This window comes from Halyomorpha halys, unplaced genomic scaffold (genome assembly GCF_000696795.3).
Source record: "Halyomorpha halys isolate HHAL.00 unplaced genomic scaffold, Hhal_1.1 Scaffold1014.1, whole genome shotgun sequence".
NCBI lineage: Eukaryota > Metazoa > Arthropoda > Insecta > Hemiptera > Pentatomidae > Halyomorpha > Halyomorpha halys.
This window is the reverse complement of record NW_027116643.1, coordinates 122759-142303: the sequence shown is the minus strand read 5'-3', so window position 1 is coordinate 142303 and position 19545 is coordinate 122759. Positions and strand designations below refer to the sequence as shown.

At 27.4% G+C, this 19545-nt stretch overlaps 1 protein-coding gene across 3 annotated transcripts in view; it reads left to right on the top strand.

Annotated features, from left to right (window-relative positions):
• olf186-M (Ki-ras-induced actin-interacting protein-IP3R-interacting domain olf186-M) overlaps window positions 1–19545 on the top strand; it is a 29956-nt gene that overhangs the window by 4080 nt on the left and 6331 nt on the right. For all 3 annotated transcript variants that reach the window (XM_014431903.2, XM_067053361.1, XM_067053360.1), the window contains 8 exons: window positions 3510–3604; window positions 4092–4140; window positions 13577–13711; window positions 14173–14297; window positions 16929–17049; window positions 17203–17340; window positions 17525–17732; window positions 17841–17894. In XM_014431903.2, coding sequence (XP_014287389.1) covers window positions 3510–3604; window positions 4092–4140; window positions 13577–13711; window positions 14173–14297; window positions 16929–17049; window positions 17203–17340; window positions 17525–17732; window positions 17841–17894 — 925 coding nt within the window. The remainder of the gene's footprint in view (window positions 1–3509; window positions 3605–4091; window positions 4141–13576; window positions 13712–14172; window positions 14298–16928; window positions 17050–17202; window positions 17341–17524; window positions 17733–17840; window positions 17895–19545) is intronic.

Below are 19545 nucleotides of genomic sequence, written 5' to 3'. Positions count from 1 at the left end.
GTATTGTTCTATAATTGATCCTCTCTATCTCTTTAACTCTTAGCGCTCTAACCTAAAAGTGCTCTTCTGGGACACATTAATTTGTTTTATTTTTATTTATTGAATATTTTCTGTTGTAATTTGGCAGAATATTTCCTAGTAATCTCTAAAAGCAGCAATATCATTACTTTTTTGAAAAATAAATAAAAATTTTGGTTTTATTATTAATTCAGTTTTATTTATTTATTTTGTTAACTTATAATATGTATGATTAGTTGGTTAAGATGAATATGTTTATAGCTCTGTTTTTTAACTGGTTTCATCATTATAACATTTATCTATATTATAATTTATTTTACTTTCATTTATTTTATTTTTTCTCTTTTTACCTGCGAAAGCTATCACACAGTTGTTGATTAAATAACCTCCCCCGATCTAAACATGTATACAATGTCACTGACGATTCATATCTTATCACCTCTATGTAATCAATTCGAATCAACAAAACATTGATAATTACTTTCTACTTTTGGTATTGTTTTTTGAAAAAAAAAAAAAATTTACACAACTCATGAAAATATTTAGTAATAAACTTCTGTTGATGGATTTGAAAATGTCTCCGAAGTAAGTAATTATTTTAGTCGTTATTTGTCATTTTTTACCGTGGTAAATTATTAAATTTCTGTTTGATATGGAACTTTTTTTCTTTTTTTGTGATTCTGCAACCAGACATTTTTGATGTTGTAATTTCACTGAGGCAAATGTTATTAATTTGTTTTGTTTTTTCATCAAAATCATTTCTTAACATGTGCATTAGGACTTAGCCACCAAATTTTTTTCATAGAAATATTCATTCTCTTCATGAAACAAACAATAAACTAATAAGATAAAGAGATGTTGTCTTTTTTTCCTCAAGAAAAGATTCATTTTTATACTTTTCTTTTTCTTTCAAATCCAAATACATTATACTAGAATTGAAACAATCCAAAACAGAAGAAGAAATACTTTTACAGATTTCATAATAAGTTACCTGCTATAATTATTATTCTCAGCTCTTTCCCTCCAAGCCTGGGAACTCCTATGATGTGGGGGATGCAGGATTGGTTGCTATGGTCCTTAGATTTAGTTCTAAAATCCCATTCATTTGTTACTTTGTCATGCCTCTTATTTATTTTTGTGCCGATTATTAAAATAATCATAACCAAGGAATGAGGATTTTTACTTAAAAATCAAGTTTTTTTTTTTTTTACTTGAAAAATAAAAAGAAAGAAGCCTTTTCATATCATTAATAATGATCCATTAGAAAAAAATGAAATAATTTTATATTTTGCCGATTAATTCAAATTTTGTGAAAAAAGAGAATTTCACATATTTCTTCTTAGATTGGACCTCAGAACACACAAAAACGATTTTTTTTAATGACAAAAAATATGAATTATTCTTCAAAAAGTCTTATTTCTATAAATAGTTGTAAATTTCTTAATTTCCACTCAATTTATTTAGATAAAATGTATGGAATGATAATCCGGCCGGCCTACATAAATATTACTTGAACAAATGTGATGTTGATCAGCCATGTGAACAGAGAAAACCACCACTTTTTCCCTCGTATGCCATGCCAATTTTATAAAGTTCAAATCTTGATCCATGCTGTCTGTTCCTTCTTTGTATTTGTTGTACTGCAGAATGCAGTACCACTTGGAATCTTGACTGATCTTAGGTTCCATCCTAGAATACCTTGCTACAGGGTTTTCTGGCTCGTATCCAAATTTCATTGACGCAACAGTGGATTGGGCAGCAGTTTTGAGTGCTCAGAACCCAAAGTTCTGAACCTTTATATGAGGGGTTGTAACATGAACAGATTGTCTGAATTTTGGTTGGTATTGTCATTAAAATGAAGGAACCGTTTGATTTCGAGAAAACAATACCTTCTTCTGGCTCCTACAACAAATTTATTGTAAATATATCTGTCTCGGAATCTCTATATAGCCATTTACTGTGGAGCTAATTATATCCCGATAAAATTAGGATAGCTAGGAAACATTTCAGTTCTACGAATTCGAGCAAAAAAGGCCCATTCTTTTAAACTGTATAGCACTAGGGCTGAATGATAATTAGCTCAGCGATTTCATGGTCAATGAAAAGTTCAAAGAATTGAACGAATAGAACAGCGAATTGAGAAAAGTCAAACTGTAGTCTTCACAGTCTGGGATGGACTGGAAGTCTCCATCAATCCATTTTATCCATTTTTTGGTAACCATAGATTCTTGCAACTCTGAAATTCTACGTCTATTGTTGCGAATTTCCACTGATTTGAGTAACTGATTTCGTGATAAATCATCGATTGTACCATCTTGATCTTCATTGGTCTGAACCTGCTCCCTGGCTCTGGAGGCGCGATGTACATGTCAACAAGAGTATCGTCATCTTCACTGAACTTTCCTATATCATCGACTGTTCCCCCAGTTATACCAAGAGCCTATTGTGAAGTGAGTTCCCACAGTCTTATGCCATTCCTAAAATCATTTTGTTCAGAGGTTAGTACTTTAAGTGACGTCTGTTACATATATGTAACTTATAAATACATGAGTGTGTAATAAAAAAAAAAAAAAAGTGCTAGCTAAGTTTAAAAGCAGTGAGATAAATTTGAATATGCCTTATGAACAAGATCAAGAAAGTTCAAGTTGGTAAATGAACTATTAGAAGAAATATTGAACTTATCCCATCAGTAAGTTGCAAATTTTCCATTAAGTTGAAAACATACTTTTTTAAAAATTCACATACACTTGGTTGGATCCTGTGAGGAAATGAGAATGTTCTTGGATTTTCAATAGAATGTGCTGGAAGGAGGGAAGTGGATAGAATCGTCCTGACCCTTCTAGGAACAGACATTCATGAGGAAGGCCTCTGTTACATAGATGTAACAGTCAGGTAATAGGGGTTGATACAGATTTACAAAGTGGTGTTGTTTGGCCAGAAAAGAATAAGGAGAATGAACAAACACATCTTGAGTTAATTTCGGTAATATGGCCCTTTGGTTACTAAGTGTACATCAAATCAATGACAATGGTGGGAAACTGTCTGTGTTGCTGTGGCTAAATCAATTATAAACTTACAAAAGTAAGACTGGTGGAAAATTCAAACTTTGACAAAAGAATGAGAACCGGATTATGGTATATATTTTCTTTTCCAAATTATTTTCTGGGTTATGGTTTATATTTTCCTTCCATAGGTTGTTGAAAGTAAGAAAACAATCTCGAAAAGGTCAAAGAAGTTATAATTGGGTAGTTCATTATCAATTACAATAATGATGTTCAATGATAAGAAGATTAAAAATTAATAAAGTAGTAGCCTATAGGATTTAGATATAAATATTGATGTGAAGTACACCAGAGGTATTAGACGCAAAATAGAATCACTAATATCAATACTAATTTTGGTTATTAATTAGGTTTGTGAATTCCTTTTAGAAAAATATTTCTTGTTTTTGTGTTGTATGTAAATATATACATGATTTATTTAATATGTAGGAAAGTTGAAGAACCTGCTGTTCCTGTGGAAGAACCTCCTGCTGAACAAGAGGCTGCTGATGCAGAGGTTGAAGGATTTACTTTAGGAGCAGAAGGTGATTTTATATTATTCAGTTCAAATATTTATTCAATTTAATAATGAAACCCAAAGAGGTTATAATTTGGTTTATTCACCCAAATGATAAAAGCGATGGGTGGTTATTGCTGCACTTTTACTAAACTGTTATGAGTTGTTGCTTTAATTATTAAAACTCAGTAGCTATGCCTGAATATACAACATTTTATAATATCAAAAATTATTGCATTTACTATATTTTTAAAATTAGGAAAATTTCCTGATAACTGTGATGTGCAAATCTCGAAAATAACTTTTTTGGAAGATAATGCTAGCTTAATAATTATGGTGGTATTTAACCCTAAATAATATAGATGTTTATTCTAATGATCCTATAGAGTATTTAATCAGCTTCAATAAAAGTATCAGGTCTTTTATTTTCTAAAGTAAATGTTTGCAAAACCAGAAACATATTTTTGTTGTATTATAACATTTGTTTATAATTTTGTTTCTTTATTTTCTTGTAGCTGTTGGAGTTACCTGCCCCAGACCTTATCCTTTCGTTCATGTTACAAAGTAAGTATCCATTTGTACTTTAATAATATGTAAAATAAATGAAAGAAAAACAATATAGATGGTCATCTATAGAATTATAGGAAATCAGTATATTTTTCAGTTATATTTTAAGATAAACAAGTCATTGAAAGCATTTATTATTTTTAAATTTGATTCTATGTTGTAATACATAAAGATATGTTCTTTCTTCAAAGCAAAGTCTACATTTGTAATTTAATAATAAATGTTTATTTGTTTATTCTTTCCTATCAAAGTAGGTGATTTAATACGAGGAGGGTCAATAAGTCCTTAAAAAATTCCAGAGATGGCACTCATAGCATCGAAAATGATTTGTTTTTAATAAGTATCATTCACTAAATATCTGGCAAAATTTCTGCCGTATTCAACAAGTGGTTTTGTTTTTATCTTCAGTTAAAACTTTTCTTAATTTAAAAAAACAGAAAAAGTGAGTTTTGAATGGTGATAGAATATTTATACTTAAAATTCTTAACACTGAGAGAAAGAAAAGCGGAGTTAAATGCACATCTGCCCCTGTGTTTGCAACTGTTTAGAATTAAATAAGTGAATTTAAATGTGGCCTTACATCAATATAAGATAAACATCCTTCAAGATGTCTTGTACATCGACGACATGATGTTAAGTGACTTAACAACAAAATTCAAGGCCACGGGTGTATCAAAAAGGAATGCCATTTGAATTTTTCGGGATAAATTGGGTATAAAAAATATGTATAAGGTGGGTGCTTGAGAACAAATGCAATTGTGTAGTCGCCTCTAAGGCTCTCTTGGCGTACATGGGTTATAATCCAGACGAGTTTCTATGTCAATTAATAACATAAGATGAAACATGGATAAACCTCTACACTCCCGAGATGAGGAAACTGTCAAAACATGAGTCGTTAAAGGCTAACCGAGATGTAGAATTATCCTCATCGACTATTAAGAAAATGGACAATCACTTGACCTCACTATGTATTATAGAGTTGACTAAGTGAGTTAGTAAAGGAAAAACGTCCTCATTTGAAAAAAAAAAATCTTGTTTATCAAGACAATGCAAGAGTGCACACATGTGGAGTTTCAATGGCTGAAATTGATTTAATTTAATTTAAATTGAGGAATTAGTATACCATCCACTGGATTTTGTTCCCAGTGATTTCTTTTTATCTCCAAATGGCTCAGTAGGCAATGGGTCAAACAAACGTTTATTTTAAATAACATCCAAAATCATATTTTTCTGATTGCTTAGGAAAATTTAAGGGATGGCTAATATAGTATATCGAGCAAAAAGGAGATTATATTGAAAAATTAAAAAAAAAAAAAAATACCCCCAAAAATATTGTTCTAAGGGCTTATTGACCCCCTTTGTATTATGTTGTCATTAATATAGTTTATTGTTGAAATATCTATCAATACCCATAATGTACCTTAAAAAAATTTTTATTCATTAGTTCTGTTTCATGTAATCAGGAAGGAATTTTTTAATAAAAAAATATTAGGGGTTCTATCAAGGAATTGGTTGTTAGGGTTACTATCTATCAATGGCAATCTACTATTTGAAAAAAAAAATGTTTGAGCTATTTTACAAGTTGGTGGTTTGTTGATCCAAGCAATCATCTGCAAGGTCTATTGAAAAATTATTGTAAGAATCCTATCTGTCAACAACTACGGCCAAGTTCAAAGATGTTATGAGCTTTACACTACATTGCAACAGTTCACTTTATTATAAACTCTGCAAACTAAACACTGAACAATAAAAATTATTTTATAAATAAAGAGAAAATCAAACTTATTAAAAATTTATTACTCATGATGAACTGGACTAATTTTCAGAGTTAAGCAGAAGTTATAATTACTTTACCAATGACAGTGAATTATTTTTAAAAAAAAATTGTAAACAATTTTGGGTGTTAGATTTAATTATTTTAAAAGGATATAAGTGACAAGTTTGATAACTAATAGGTACTAGTTCTTCTGAACTTATACTTTAAATAAAAAATAAAGTTTTTCAAATTCTGTTTGTAGTTAAAAAATGAAATAAATGTTAATATCAAATTTAAAAAGTGTTATAAGCTATGAAGCACCTTTTTGTTGGTAGTAGTTGTAAATATTAATGTGAACAAAGATAACAAATGACTTTTTGACCATATACTTACGTACTATTGTTTCCTTGGTAAAATTAGCTACATTAAGTACCTCTTCAGAATTTGACTAGTTATTTTGTTTATGTAATTTCTTTCTTTCTTCGATGATGATTTGTATAATGGCTTTGTAATGTTATGCCTATTAAACAAAAAAGAAAATTTTAACATTGCTCCAATAGGTAAATAAAAAAAGAGAAATACATCTTCTAAATTATAATATATTTGTTTAAAAAAAAGATTAATTGGGTTAACTATTCTTTTGATCATACTAAAAAAAAAAAAAAATGGCAGAGCATTTTACAAACTAAGGGATATTAACGCAAATTGTCATTAATCCTTACAATTTTTTTACATAGTGATATATACACAAGAATAAATATAATATTTAATGCATATGTAATGTCTATATAATAATTGATATTGTCACAAGAGTTCATAGAACTTTATTCATACAGCATATAAAGTCTTTGTCGTTTATTACCAAAAAATATTTTAAATGTAAGAATACCCTTTAAATTATATACATACATCCATATTACATCCTTTTATAAATATTTTGATGACCTAGAACTTTTCCATATGTGATCAGGTAAAGTCAGGAAATTATGTAAAAATATTTAGGTAGAATAAATGTATTAATGAAAATACTTTTGTAGATATAAAATAAAATTTTTGGACTTTATTATAATTATTATAAAATTTAGCCTAAATTTTGATTTAGTATTGCATTGATGGTATGACATGAATCATTTATTCAATGTTTGGTTTAATACTGTGTTAATGTTTTAAATTTATCAAAGGATTGAATTTTTCATTAATGGAGTTTTTTTTCTAATTTTAAATAAACCATTTTTAATAAAATAAGTAATTCCTACTCACATAAATATTATACAATGAATAATTATTAAATGAATGTACTTACACAAATCACAAAAGCTAATTGAAACATAATAATTCAAACTGGGTAAAATAAAATCTTACTGTATATTAATAGTGAAATCGTCTAAGGCTGCAAAAGTTGTTTGTTGTCTGTGTCATATTGAAATTTCTTCTCTGAGGCTTTGTTTTAATCATTTACAGTTCATTGACCATTGAGTTTCCAACTCAAAAAGTTTTCTTGCCTTTGTTCAGTTGACAACATCTGGTGTAGTTTTGCAGTACATAAATTTGTAAGTTGTGAATAAATTATAAAATAAGTTAATTGATCAGTAAATTACTTATTTTCTTTCCCCTAATATATATAACAATTGCTTATTTTACTGCTAACTCACAATATGTTATATTGTCAATATAAGGATTATTGCATTTATGTACAGTCAAACCCATCTTTATTCTGTGCATTTGTGAATAAAGTTTTTCTGATAATTTGGCAAAATAATTTTTAAAAAAAGGTTAATTATATTTTCATTTCAGTATAAAATAAATTTTTGTTTAAGAGTAAATGGCTGGAGAGGGGAGAGAGTAAAACAAATTAAACATACATGGAGAAAAAAAAGTATGATGCCCCTTAATATTGAGTTTTTGAAAATATTTTCATTTTTAATTATAATTTTTTTTATAATATATTCTGATGTTTTTCTCATTACTTTACAAAAAAAGTTAACATTGGTTAAAACTAAGTTGATATTGAAAAATCCTTTCCAGATTTTAAAACTTTTAATTTATAAAGGATATTATTCTTGGCTAAATTGAATACCATATTGTATTTAATAATTAATTATAATGCTAAAATATTCAAATTGTATTTAGTTGCTGATAAAAAAAAGGTTTTTGTTTTCATTTTTTTGTTTTTTTTATTATTATTTATAATAAACGTCCTTATTAGCTATTCAAAGCTAAGGATAGATTTTATATTTGACATTTGTTATGTTTTTTTATGTAATTTTTTTGTGGGTTAAAAAGAAAATAGTTATTGTTATCAAAATGTTATTAATTATGATTTATCTTTTTTTGTTTATCTTAACAACTCACTATTTATTTATTTAATATTATTATTATTAACATTGGGAAAAGAGTTTTTAAAAACATTTTGTTTACATTTTTTAATTTTAATGTAACAAAAGGAATAATTATATATTATAGGGGTTTCTATTTCTTAAAAATTTGGTGTTTACTTAGTGTTCAATAATGATTGTTTCTAACTTATGCTCTTTACTTAGTAATGAGATTTCACTATGTGTATAACTAACAAAATATTTTATGCCATTTTAGTTTATTTTTGTATGAAAAGTGGAAAATCGTTACATTTGTTCCTTCTATTATCTAGAAAATAATATTGGTATAAATCTGCACTGTATAAGTTTATGAGTAAACGCTTTTTTACTGAATCACTAATTTACCAATTTGCTATGGTTTAATATTGTGCATTTGTTTTGTTACTTGCATTTGTTTAGAGAAATTTATGCAAGGTCATTTTCCCAAATGAACCAGTACAAATATGAGGCACTTGTTCTTAGGTATTTGTGAGTTATCATTTAAAAGACATATATTAGTATTTTTTTTTTTAGTTTAATCATTTTTATATATATATTTTTTTCAAAATTGATATTATGCAATAATTGGCTGGGAACTGTTTGGCAAACTATTACTTCCTTTATATTGTTCATCTTATAGTGGCTTCTGGACTTGCATTGCATTTTGCTCTTTAGTCATCGAGTATAACAAAGAGAGGCTTATTTTTGTAGAAAGTTTTGAAATCGTAATTTTTGCTTCTATTCAATTTTTTTTTCAATTATATATTTTATTTTATTTATTCTTAATGTCAGATTTTTGTACCAGGTTTGTATTGCATTAATCTTTTTAATTCTTTATTAGAAAGTAAGAACATAATTTTCATTAAGTAAGACATCACAATAAAATGTGTTTATCTAACAGAATGAGAAAAATATTGAACTTTGTATTATATTAAACCTAATTGTTTTTCTTAAAAACATTAATAAAATATGAATGAAAATAAGACTAAATTATTAATTATTAATTAATTAATGGTTTCTATTTAGTTTCTATTCAGTTCTTTAAATGAATAATTGTTTATTCCCTCTTTATTAAAGTATTTATCTGGAGGAAATATATTTCTGGAGAGTAGGATAATTTTATACCCCATCTCCTGTTTTAATTCATATTTTTAGAAAATAGTTTGAGGTCTTTGATAGAATTAATTTCAAGCCTTGGTGGTTTTGCATGATCAGTTTTGAAACGGCTAATGATTAATTATGTAGGAGAATTTATCAAAGCTTAAAAATATATTTTACAAAAGTTTTTGGTTTTGCTTTTAATTACTAATTTATAAATTATTATTATATACCATCATTGTTTATTAAGGTCACTTCCATAACTGGCATTTCATACGCTCCTTAAAAGATAAGGAAAACTCTTCTTCTTTAACTAGTCAATAAGGAAAACATAAGTTAGAAAATATAAAAAAATATGAGAAGGAAAATGTGTTTGGATAATAATGAATATATAAAAGAGATACATTTTTCAGTAGTTAGCTAAAATCCGCTTAAACTTGGCATCTCCTGCATAAATTGTAGGTAACATTTGGTATCGTATCTCTTGAATAAATTGTAGGTAAGATTTTTTTTTTTTTTTTAGCAGAGTCCTATGACTACCAATCAGTGGTTACATCTTAAACCTTGTGAGGGGAAGTTGTTAGGCAAGTGCAGATTAGAAGGGGTTGAGATTATGTGAGAAATTTGGGTTTTGTAGTCCTTCCCGGTAAGGGTTTAATTAATTATGAATCCATGAGTTTTAATGGAGGAAAATATTCAAAAGAAGAATTATTATTTCTTGCAAAAAACTGTTGGATATGAGAAAGTAAATTTTCCTTTTATTAGTTATATATTTTATTTTATCTTTGAATTTCTTCAAATATTTTTGTGTATATTATTTCATAACTTATCTTTAACATATTTTAAAGTTAAAAATACACACTTAATCAGTCTTGCTTTGCAGAGGCTTCCACTGTAAGTGTTTATTTATATAAGTAAGAGTACCTTCAGTTTTTTATCTCTGCTGGGTAGTCCTGTATGTAAGGAAATATCTTGATTATTTTTTCAGTCCATCAAACTTTTTATAAACACAATCTTATGGAAAAAGAAATTTTAATTTTCATATTTAGAAATATCGAATTTTGTAAATTAAAAATTATAAACTAAATGAAATCTCCTTAATTTATGTATTTTATTTAAAAGCTTGAAAATAAAAAAATGATATATTTTTTGTCTTTCTTAACTTTATTAATATTTATATTTTATTATTGACATTAATTTATTTTTTTACTTCTTGCAAAATTATTTAAGATTAAATCACTAAAATAGTTCATCATGCTATAAATGTAATTATTTTTGTATAAATTAAATAGGGGTAAAATATTTATGAAAACATTTTTCTTCATGTTTCTTATCTATTGCCTAATATTCCTGGAGAGGCTGGTTCCATTTTCAATGACACTACAAACTTCTCTGTTAGTATTTATCCAGTGTGGAGGTAATCTATTGTCTTAGATGGTTATGTAAATTGCCAATGAAATCCATTTTGATAATTTTACTCTGAGATATTGTTCTTCATTTTATTGGAACAAAGTGTCTGATCCCATAGATGATGAGATGCATGTAAGTAAAGTATTATTTTTATCATAATTTAATTACAGTGCTGGTTCCATGCACATTTTTGATCCTTTATTAGAAAATCCAAAATAATATTTGGTGATTTTTATATAATTTTTTTTTTATGCAAGAAATGAGAACAAAATTTACATATATTTTTTTCCTGTATGAATAGAAATAATCTAATCTTATTTATTTAATCAAAATATACCTTTTGTCTTTAAACAATGCTCTTAGTTGACAATTTTTTTTTCTGCCCCTTTTATAAATGTCAGGAGTTTTTAAGATAATAAAATTCTGGAAGGAATTTTGTATTGCATCATTTTCAATTTCTAGATTTAATGGTTCGTGATTGATTTGGTTGATTATTGAGAACTCCAATTTTTAAGCCTTAGTGATTTTGTATTGTCAGTTTAAAAATGGATAATCATTTTCTTGTGTAGAAGACTTAACTCATAATGACAGATCAAAATTATTATTCATTCATATTTTATTGATATTTTCAATGTCACTTCCTGACTTTAAGGAGAACTTTAAAACTGACTTTAAGGAGACAGCGAATAATGCTCATTTTATATATATTCACAAAAACTGCAATTAAACATTCTCTGTTTTTGGGAAATTTACAAATTTTTTGGGTGAACAAATTCAAGTATAAAATCTAAAACTCTTCAGTAGAAAAAAAAAAATTAATTTTTGTAATATTCCTAAAAGAGATAACGTTAAATTGCATTAAAGTTAAATTAGTGGAAATGTACTTAGCACCAATGTGAAGTAAGCCATCAATATTTATGTATTTACGGATTTTTAAATATACTTCTCCACTTGTCATTTTATCTGTTCTTCATATCTACTATTGTTCATATAAAACCATCATTCATCAAAATATGTTCAGTTTTGTATTTAGTGTACTGTTGGTTTGTATTTCTAGCTCATGGTATTACTCCTTAGTCATAAAAATTTGAATATTTAATCCCAATTATGATCAACATATAGTTATTCATGTTTCACATTCCTTTGACGTAATGGATTTGATTAATCCAGGGCAGTTTTTGAGTCTAATTATTTCATTCTGTCCATAAGGGGTAAATTGCATTTTTACAATTTATAATTCATAATGGTGATCAATGGGACTATATAATAATATATATTAAGGAAGCCTGGAATTACTTGTGTCGGTAGTTAAAGAAAGCCACTTTAATTTGATCTAGTGTTGTTAAATGTGGAATGAATTAATTCAATTTATATATAAAGATAAGCTTCTAATTTACCAGATATTCCATTTTATGAGACAGTTTTATTTGATATGAAGAGAAAATAAATGAGAAGATTGAATTGGCAAATGCAGAAGAAGAGTTTGATAGTTCTAAAGTTGTTTAGTATATTATTTATTGATTTTATTTTAATCTGAGATTTTCAATGGAGGGGTACAATATAATAGGAGTCATGTAGAAATGAAATATTTATTATTGGAAAGCCAAATCCTATCATAATGGCTTTTTAAATGTATAAGAATTAAAAGATTTCTAGAAAGAAGGTCTTCAGTAAGTAGCATTATATCTATTAATGTGCCTTCAAGTATTCTAGATTTTAGTATCTGATGGTTGAATTTTCAAACTATTTATAAAATGCCTTAAATATTATTTACATCAGTTCTTATTTTATTTATTGTTTTGAATCATAAAATTATGAATGGGAGAAGCAGTACAGATATCACAATAGTTATACAAACTATTGTGATATCTGAAACTAGACTACAATACTAAAACAATTAGTTTTTCAGGAAATATAGCTATTGTTACCATCTTCTCCTTAAAAAAAAACATAATAATAATTAATAAAAAATCTTTTTAAACTAACACCTCTATCACAACAAAAAATGAAAATAATAATTTAAATTTAGTTACTTACAATCTTCATCTATATAATATGAGTAATTTTGAAGGGCTGATAGAAAAAATATAAAAATTCAAAATGACTAATTGAGGTTATGAAAATTACATTTTTATGCCTTACCATCTTAAGAGTTTTATTAAATTTATTTATATCAGCCTTCAACTTCTGCAGTTTACTTTGACTTGAAAATATGTGTACATAATTTTAATTGTTTTCTTACAATGTAAAAAGTTTTTATCTTGTTAAACCAATTAATTCATTATATTTTTAATAGTTTAGATTTTATGGCTTAATAAAAATAATAGCATCAAGTATATATTAACACACTAATGAAATACTCTAATTTTACTCTGTTTGCTGTTCTGATAATACTTAATGAGATAAAAGATCATTAGTGATGTCACAGTACAAATACAAATTTTATGTTCCCTCGTTGTCTCTTATGAGTTTTCATTTTGTGCTCTTGATAATTTAGAAAAATATTACATTGGTCATGTTTCAAAGGATTGATGGTATTTTTGTATCTGGTTTTTAAAAGACAAAGAATTATTTAATTTATTAATCGGTTACATTGTTAATTTATTGATTATGTATTTTTATGAGAATAAATTGAAATTATCAATGAAGATCTTTGGCATGGCTGTACTTTATTCTTCTTGCTCATTTAATAAATAGCATTTGGTATACAACTTCTGAGTTTTTCTTTTTGATAGTAGTCTCAAACCATATTGCTTGATACTCTTTTTATAAGGTTTTCATCGTTATCTAATAAGTTTTCTTATCTTGTGCCTAGTACCTGTGGTGGAAGCGATGCGGGGAGCCACTGTTCCAGCATGGAATCATTGCTGGAGTCTCGAAAGCCGGACCCCGAAGAAGTCTTGTTAGAGCTTGGATTTGGCGGAGTCGAAGAATCTGATGCTGTTTCCAGGTAAGTAAGGAGCATCATAAAATTATTGTTTTATGTCAATTTTTCGGATGTGAATCATGTTTAAAATATAAAAATAAAAGTAAATAATTTTAGATTTCTATGAAAATTCGTATTTGTGGGTTTTAAAGGACATAAAAAATTAATCTTGCTTGATTTTCCCTTTAAAAACTGTATTGGCCTGCTTTACTTATAGTGTCATTTGGTTTTTGTTATGCTGTTTACAATTTTGCCCTTTTAATACAGTTAGCAATCCTTTTTCTTATGTTATTTGAAGAAAAAAAATATATTGGTATTTATTTTATACATTTAAATCCATACTGAGAAAAAGCAGAAAACGATGTATCTCCCAAAAATGTTTCATTGAAATTGGTTTGCCAATGTCTGTAGCACTTGTTACTTTTGCCTCCTATAAGATGATCTGTAATCTATTAGATATTTAACTTTTTCCTAATTATATTTAGGATTCCAGCAAGATTTCTGCAACCATCGGCTCTAAAAGGTGTTGCTATAGAGGAGTTCCTCAAACACCAGCAGCTCTTGGTTCACACTTATGAATCTGGGTTCAGTGGTTACAGGGGCTTAGCAGGTAATTTGTTGTTTTAAAACAAGGATTTATCATTTAAAGTTTATTACATTACATGTTTGTTAAAAATATGCCTAGAAAGATTAATTCTTAATCTTTTCATCTACGTAGCTGTCAACCATACCATCGGCTTCTTGGCAGCTGAGATAGAAGCTGCTAAAGAAAAATAAAAGTTTTTGTTGTAGACCACATGATTACTATAATGCCTATCATATGGATTGCTGTTTATTTTATGTTGATGGAGAAATCTTTGTATTTGAATCAGCAAAATGTTGATAGCGCCAACGATGTTATCATATGAAGACATTTCATCATTGATTGATTATATAATAGAATTTTATATGTGCGATTCTATTTTATTGATTACTTGGTTGTAGATATTAAACAAGCACAAATCGATTGTATAAGAGAATATTTACTTAATGTTTGAATTAAATGTTCTTGCTCACACTAATATAATTTATTGTTGAAATCTGTTTTGGGAATGAAATGTATTCTTTGTTCCTTCTTTGTTCTTCAGTAGAAATTCTCAGCTAGTCTAAGAATGTATTATTTATTGGGTCACTGGAAATAATTATTTATGTAGATGATATCAATTATATTAGATTTCATTATATATTTGTTAAATAATTAATAGAAAGATTTTGTTTCTCTCAGGATCGAGAATTCCTTCGTATTTCAAGTAAGTTTCTTGTTTGTTGTGAGAGTTTGTGTGATTTCATTTTCAGTTGTTTTTATTTTTAATCTTTTTTTTATTTCTCTTGTAATTTTATAACTCTATTTTACATTATTTCATAATTTTCCTTCTGTATGGTTTTTCTTCTTTTAAAAATATGTATTCATATTTTTTTTTTAATTGTTTGATTTATAAATATTCATTTTATTGCTATTGCATGCATTTAAATTTTCTTTTGCCTTGTGAAAGCCTAATCGCTATATTAATATATTTTTTTGTTTTTTTTTTATTATAAAAACATTAAGTGTATAGTGCATTGTTATTTATTATAATTATTATTTACTTTTTAGAAAAAACAAAACAATTTTCATGTACACATAATATTTTGTATAAAAATAATATTTTATTTTTAAGATATTTAATATAAATATCTTGTTTATTTTATTTGAGGACTGGGCATAGATAGATTTAATCAAATTAATTTTTTATTTTATTAAAATTTCTCTTTAGACAGACTTTCAAATTATATTTAGTTATGAATGGAATATGGTCCAGGTGCAGTCAAATAAAACTCAAATAGTAAATGGGTATATTATTTTTATTTAGGCTCAAATAAAAATAGTATACCCATTTACTATTTGAGTTTTATTTGATCGCACCCGGACCATATTCCATTCATTGATACATACGGTCAATCAACAATCTTCCAAAATTATTCAAAAATATTTAGTTATTTTCAACTAATTTTTATTTTCTCCCAAATTTTCAACTTAATGACAATATAAGCCATAACTTTCACACAGAAAAATACATAAACAACTGGGCAAACAAAATTTTCATATTGAAGATTTAATTTTTGCTTTTTTGGTAGGAAGATTAAAAGTAATTTTTGAAATAAAATTACATTAGTGTAACAGAGTTTAACTAGTTTTCAGTGTAATTGTTGGCTCCCTTGACAAAATCAATTATTCAAGGATTTTCACCCGGTTAATTGAAGCTTTGCTGTAAATTAAGATTTGAAAAATTGACCAAGTTCCTAGGAAGCAGACTTTCTATGAAAAATCTGTTTAAAGAATCCAGTTGAAATGTTTAACTCTGTTATAGACAATGCTAAACATTTAAATTACATTTATTTGACAATTTTTTGAGAGTTTAATATCAGATAAATATTATACCTATATGAAGGATCTTATTACAAAACTCACATTCTCGACTTATCATATTTTATAGTAAACATGAAAAATGTTTAATTTCACTAAAACAAGATTATTAAATTTGCATTATTTTTCTAGAAAGTTTAATTTAGTCAAACTATGTTATATTAAACAAAAAAAAAGTGCAAGTTTAAAAACCTTGTTTTGTTGAAATACTAGTTTTTTGTTTACAATAAAATTTGCTGGAGTAGAGGATGCAGTTAGATCATATATGGATTATATAATCAGGTAAAGGGTGATTTTCACTCTTTATTCAATGAATACTCATTAAGAAATTTTTAGTTATACAATGCTTGTTAGTGTATGTATTTATAATTTAAGCATTATAAACTTTTTAATTTTTGATTTATTTATAGAGAACCTAACTTAATTATCTTTTGACATTACATTTCTTAAACATCACAGTTTTAAGTAATAAATCTCTTTCCTTAGGATGAAAATATTTTTTAAATATGGCTTTCTCTAAAATGTTTATAACTGCAAGATTTAAAAGAACAATTTTTTTAGCTTAAAAGGCTTCTCTATGACTTAATCTGGCTGTTGCTTGCAATTAGTCCTTTGAGAAGGTTCTTATACTCCAGAACTATAAAATGTTAATTAAGTCAAATATAATACTTATTTTTCTTACACTTGAAAAATTTGGAGAAATAACAGTTATAATCTATTTGGAGAGAGCTGTTCATAGTTATGTGCACATTCATATATAAATATATTAGCAACTTTTTAATTTGAATCGGAATTTAGGTCCTTTCAACACCATTCCCTCAGGGATAGTGGGCAAAATCATGGAGAGACTACGAGAGGCAGAAGTGGGCAGGAATAATAACCACCACCATCGCCACAACCACATCTACCACAATCACAAGTGAGTTTTTATAAATTCTTCTCTTTTCTAAATACTAGTTAACCATTGAGATTAAAATCTTGAATACTTATGTCTTCTTTAATTATAACATTTTAATATATTTTTTAAAAAATTTATCTGAAAAAAAAGTAACAATTACTTTTTTTTTTGTAGATTCAATCAATCTGTGTTGTCACCGGACAACAGGAAATGGCTAGAAAGGCAGGGTGTGAGTCCAGAACCTGAAGGAAGAAGGATTGTTTTGGGAGAAAAAACTTTTACCTTTGCAAAAGATGGTGTCCTCATTGAAGGGTACTTTATATAATTAATTCCTGAACTTTTTAAAATTAAACCTTTAACCTATTTATTATGAATATCCCTGCCTTATTGTGACAAATTGATCTAGTGTCAGGAGTGCCTATTGGTAGAAGTACCTGTAGTGTGTTTTGGTTGTCAGACATTGTCATCCTTTATAATGTGATTTATTTTGCTTTAGATCTTATGAAAAAAATGGTTTAAAAGTTGATAAAACACAAAAGCTTCAGGGAAAAGACCAAAGAACTAAGGGAAAGATGGATATAGAAAAAGAAATCAAGAAAAAACAAGAAACAGAAAAAGGAGACAAGCCTAAAATTGAAGAAAAATCAGCAATTGTTTGTCAAACTACTTCTAATGATCACCACAAGCTCTCCACTTTCGACAATGTAAATCATCTAATATTTAGTTTTTATTCGTATTTAAGGAATCTGAAGTACTCAAATTTAAATTCTTTTTAGCCTTATACTGATTATAGTGATTGTGTTTTATTATAGGAGCAACTGGAAATGGAATATAAAACTCTCGCTTTACTGGCAAATCAGCTAAAGGTAAATTGTGACTGCTATTGCAGTTTTAGATATATGTAGATGTGTATAAACCATTGGTTCCTAACCTGTGATCTGCCTTGGGAATAGGGGTGGGTCGCAGAAGTGTTTTAACAGCTAAATAATAAACAAGCTAAATAATAAGAAAAACTTCATTCAAAAGTAATCTAACTGTAGTAAATGTTGTAACATATAGCATCCAATACAATCCAATTGTATAGTAACATAGCATACTTATACCTGGTTAGTCAATTATTTTTAATTCTTATGATTTATAGACATAATAAAGGAAATTAAAAATATTTGATAGTAATACATGATATTTTGTTTTGTTCTTTCATCTTTTTCTTTCTATATTTTCAATTTTTTTCTTTGTCTTTTTTTATTCTTTGTTTTGTTTTCCTTTTTCTCCCTTAACCCAATACATCTTTTCTTTTTTTTTATGTTTTTAATAAACATAAAAATATAAATATTAAATTTTTCATATATATATGATTACTCGAAAATAAAGTATTGTGAAAAATATTTGGACCGAAAAAGGATAAATTAACGGGAGAATTTAGAAGATAACACAATGCTGAATTAAGGGACCTACACCCGGTAAATATAATTTAAGTTATAGCATTGCGGCGTATAAGATGGGCGTGTAAGGTTGTAGGGCTTAGTACCGAGCGGATCCCTAAAATGTTAATAAACACTGAACCAATGGGTAAACATCCGAGGGGTAGACCGAAACGTAAATGGGAGGATTGCATTAAAACTGATTTAGTGGAATTGGGTTTGGATGGGCATCACTGGAAGGATGTATGCAGAAAGCGTTTGGTGGTATTGGCATCGAACCTTCGGGTTCATTAGGCCTTCATTATATATTATATTATATGATTACTAATTATTTATTCTATTATGGTACCCGTGAGACAATCTTATAGGTTCAGAACCCCTCCGGGGTTTGCCCTGTCTCATAAAGTGGGTACCCTTAATTGGGAAAAATCTGACCAAATCGACTCCTTGCACAATCGTTGGTCTAGTAACAGTACTTTCTTACAAAGTACTGTACCCCTAAACATCCATGAGTTGTAGTGGTACAGATTTTTTTTTTATTTCAAGAACAATTTTAAATAAAATAACAATATATACAAATATAAATTAATCTATTCTTGCACATACTAGTACTATTCAATTAAATTCTAAAAAAAACAATAAATATCTGCAAGGATGTAACTACATTCATACATTAAAATACAGGTAACAGATGTGCTAAGTGATAAATATAAAATTTAAAAAAAGTAACATTTAAAAAAGTATATATATAAAATTTAATAGATAAAAATAATTGATAAAAGCAGTACTGGTACTGGTATTTGGTGGGGGGAACAAGTCTGACAAGTGGGTCTAGTGGTCCTTTTTGCTGACCCCTGATGGCTACCTTAGTTGGTTCAGCGTACTAACCAAGTTGGGAGTGTCAAGATTCATTCTTCGTGGACTGCCGAAAAATGAATGTTAACTGCCCCAGGTGGAAATCGAACCCACAACGTTCTGAACCGAGCGCACTGGGACCTGTGCTCCAACCCGCATGACCGTCAGGTCCCTGATAAAAGCACTAACAAATATATATAAAAAAGTAATAAATTTAAAATTATCTAAAAAAAAATAA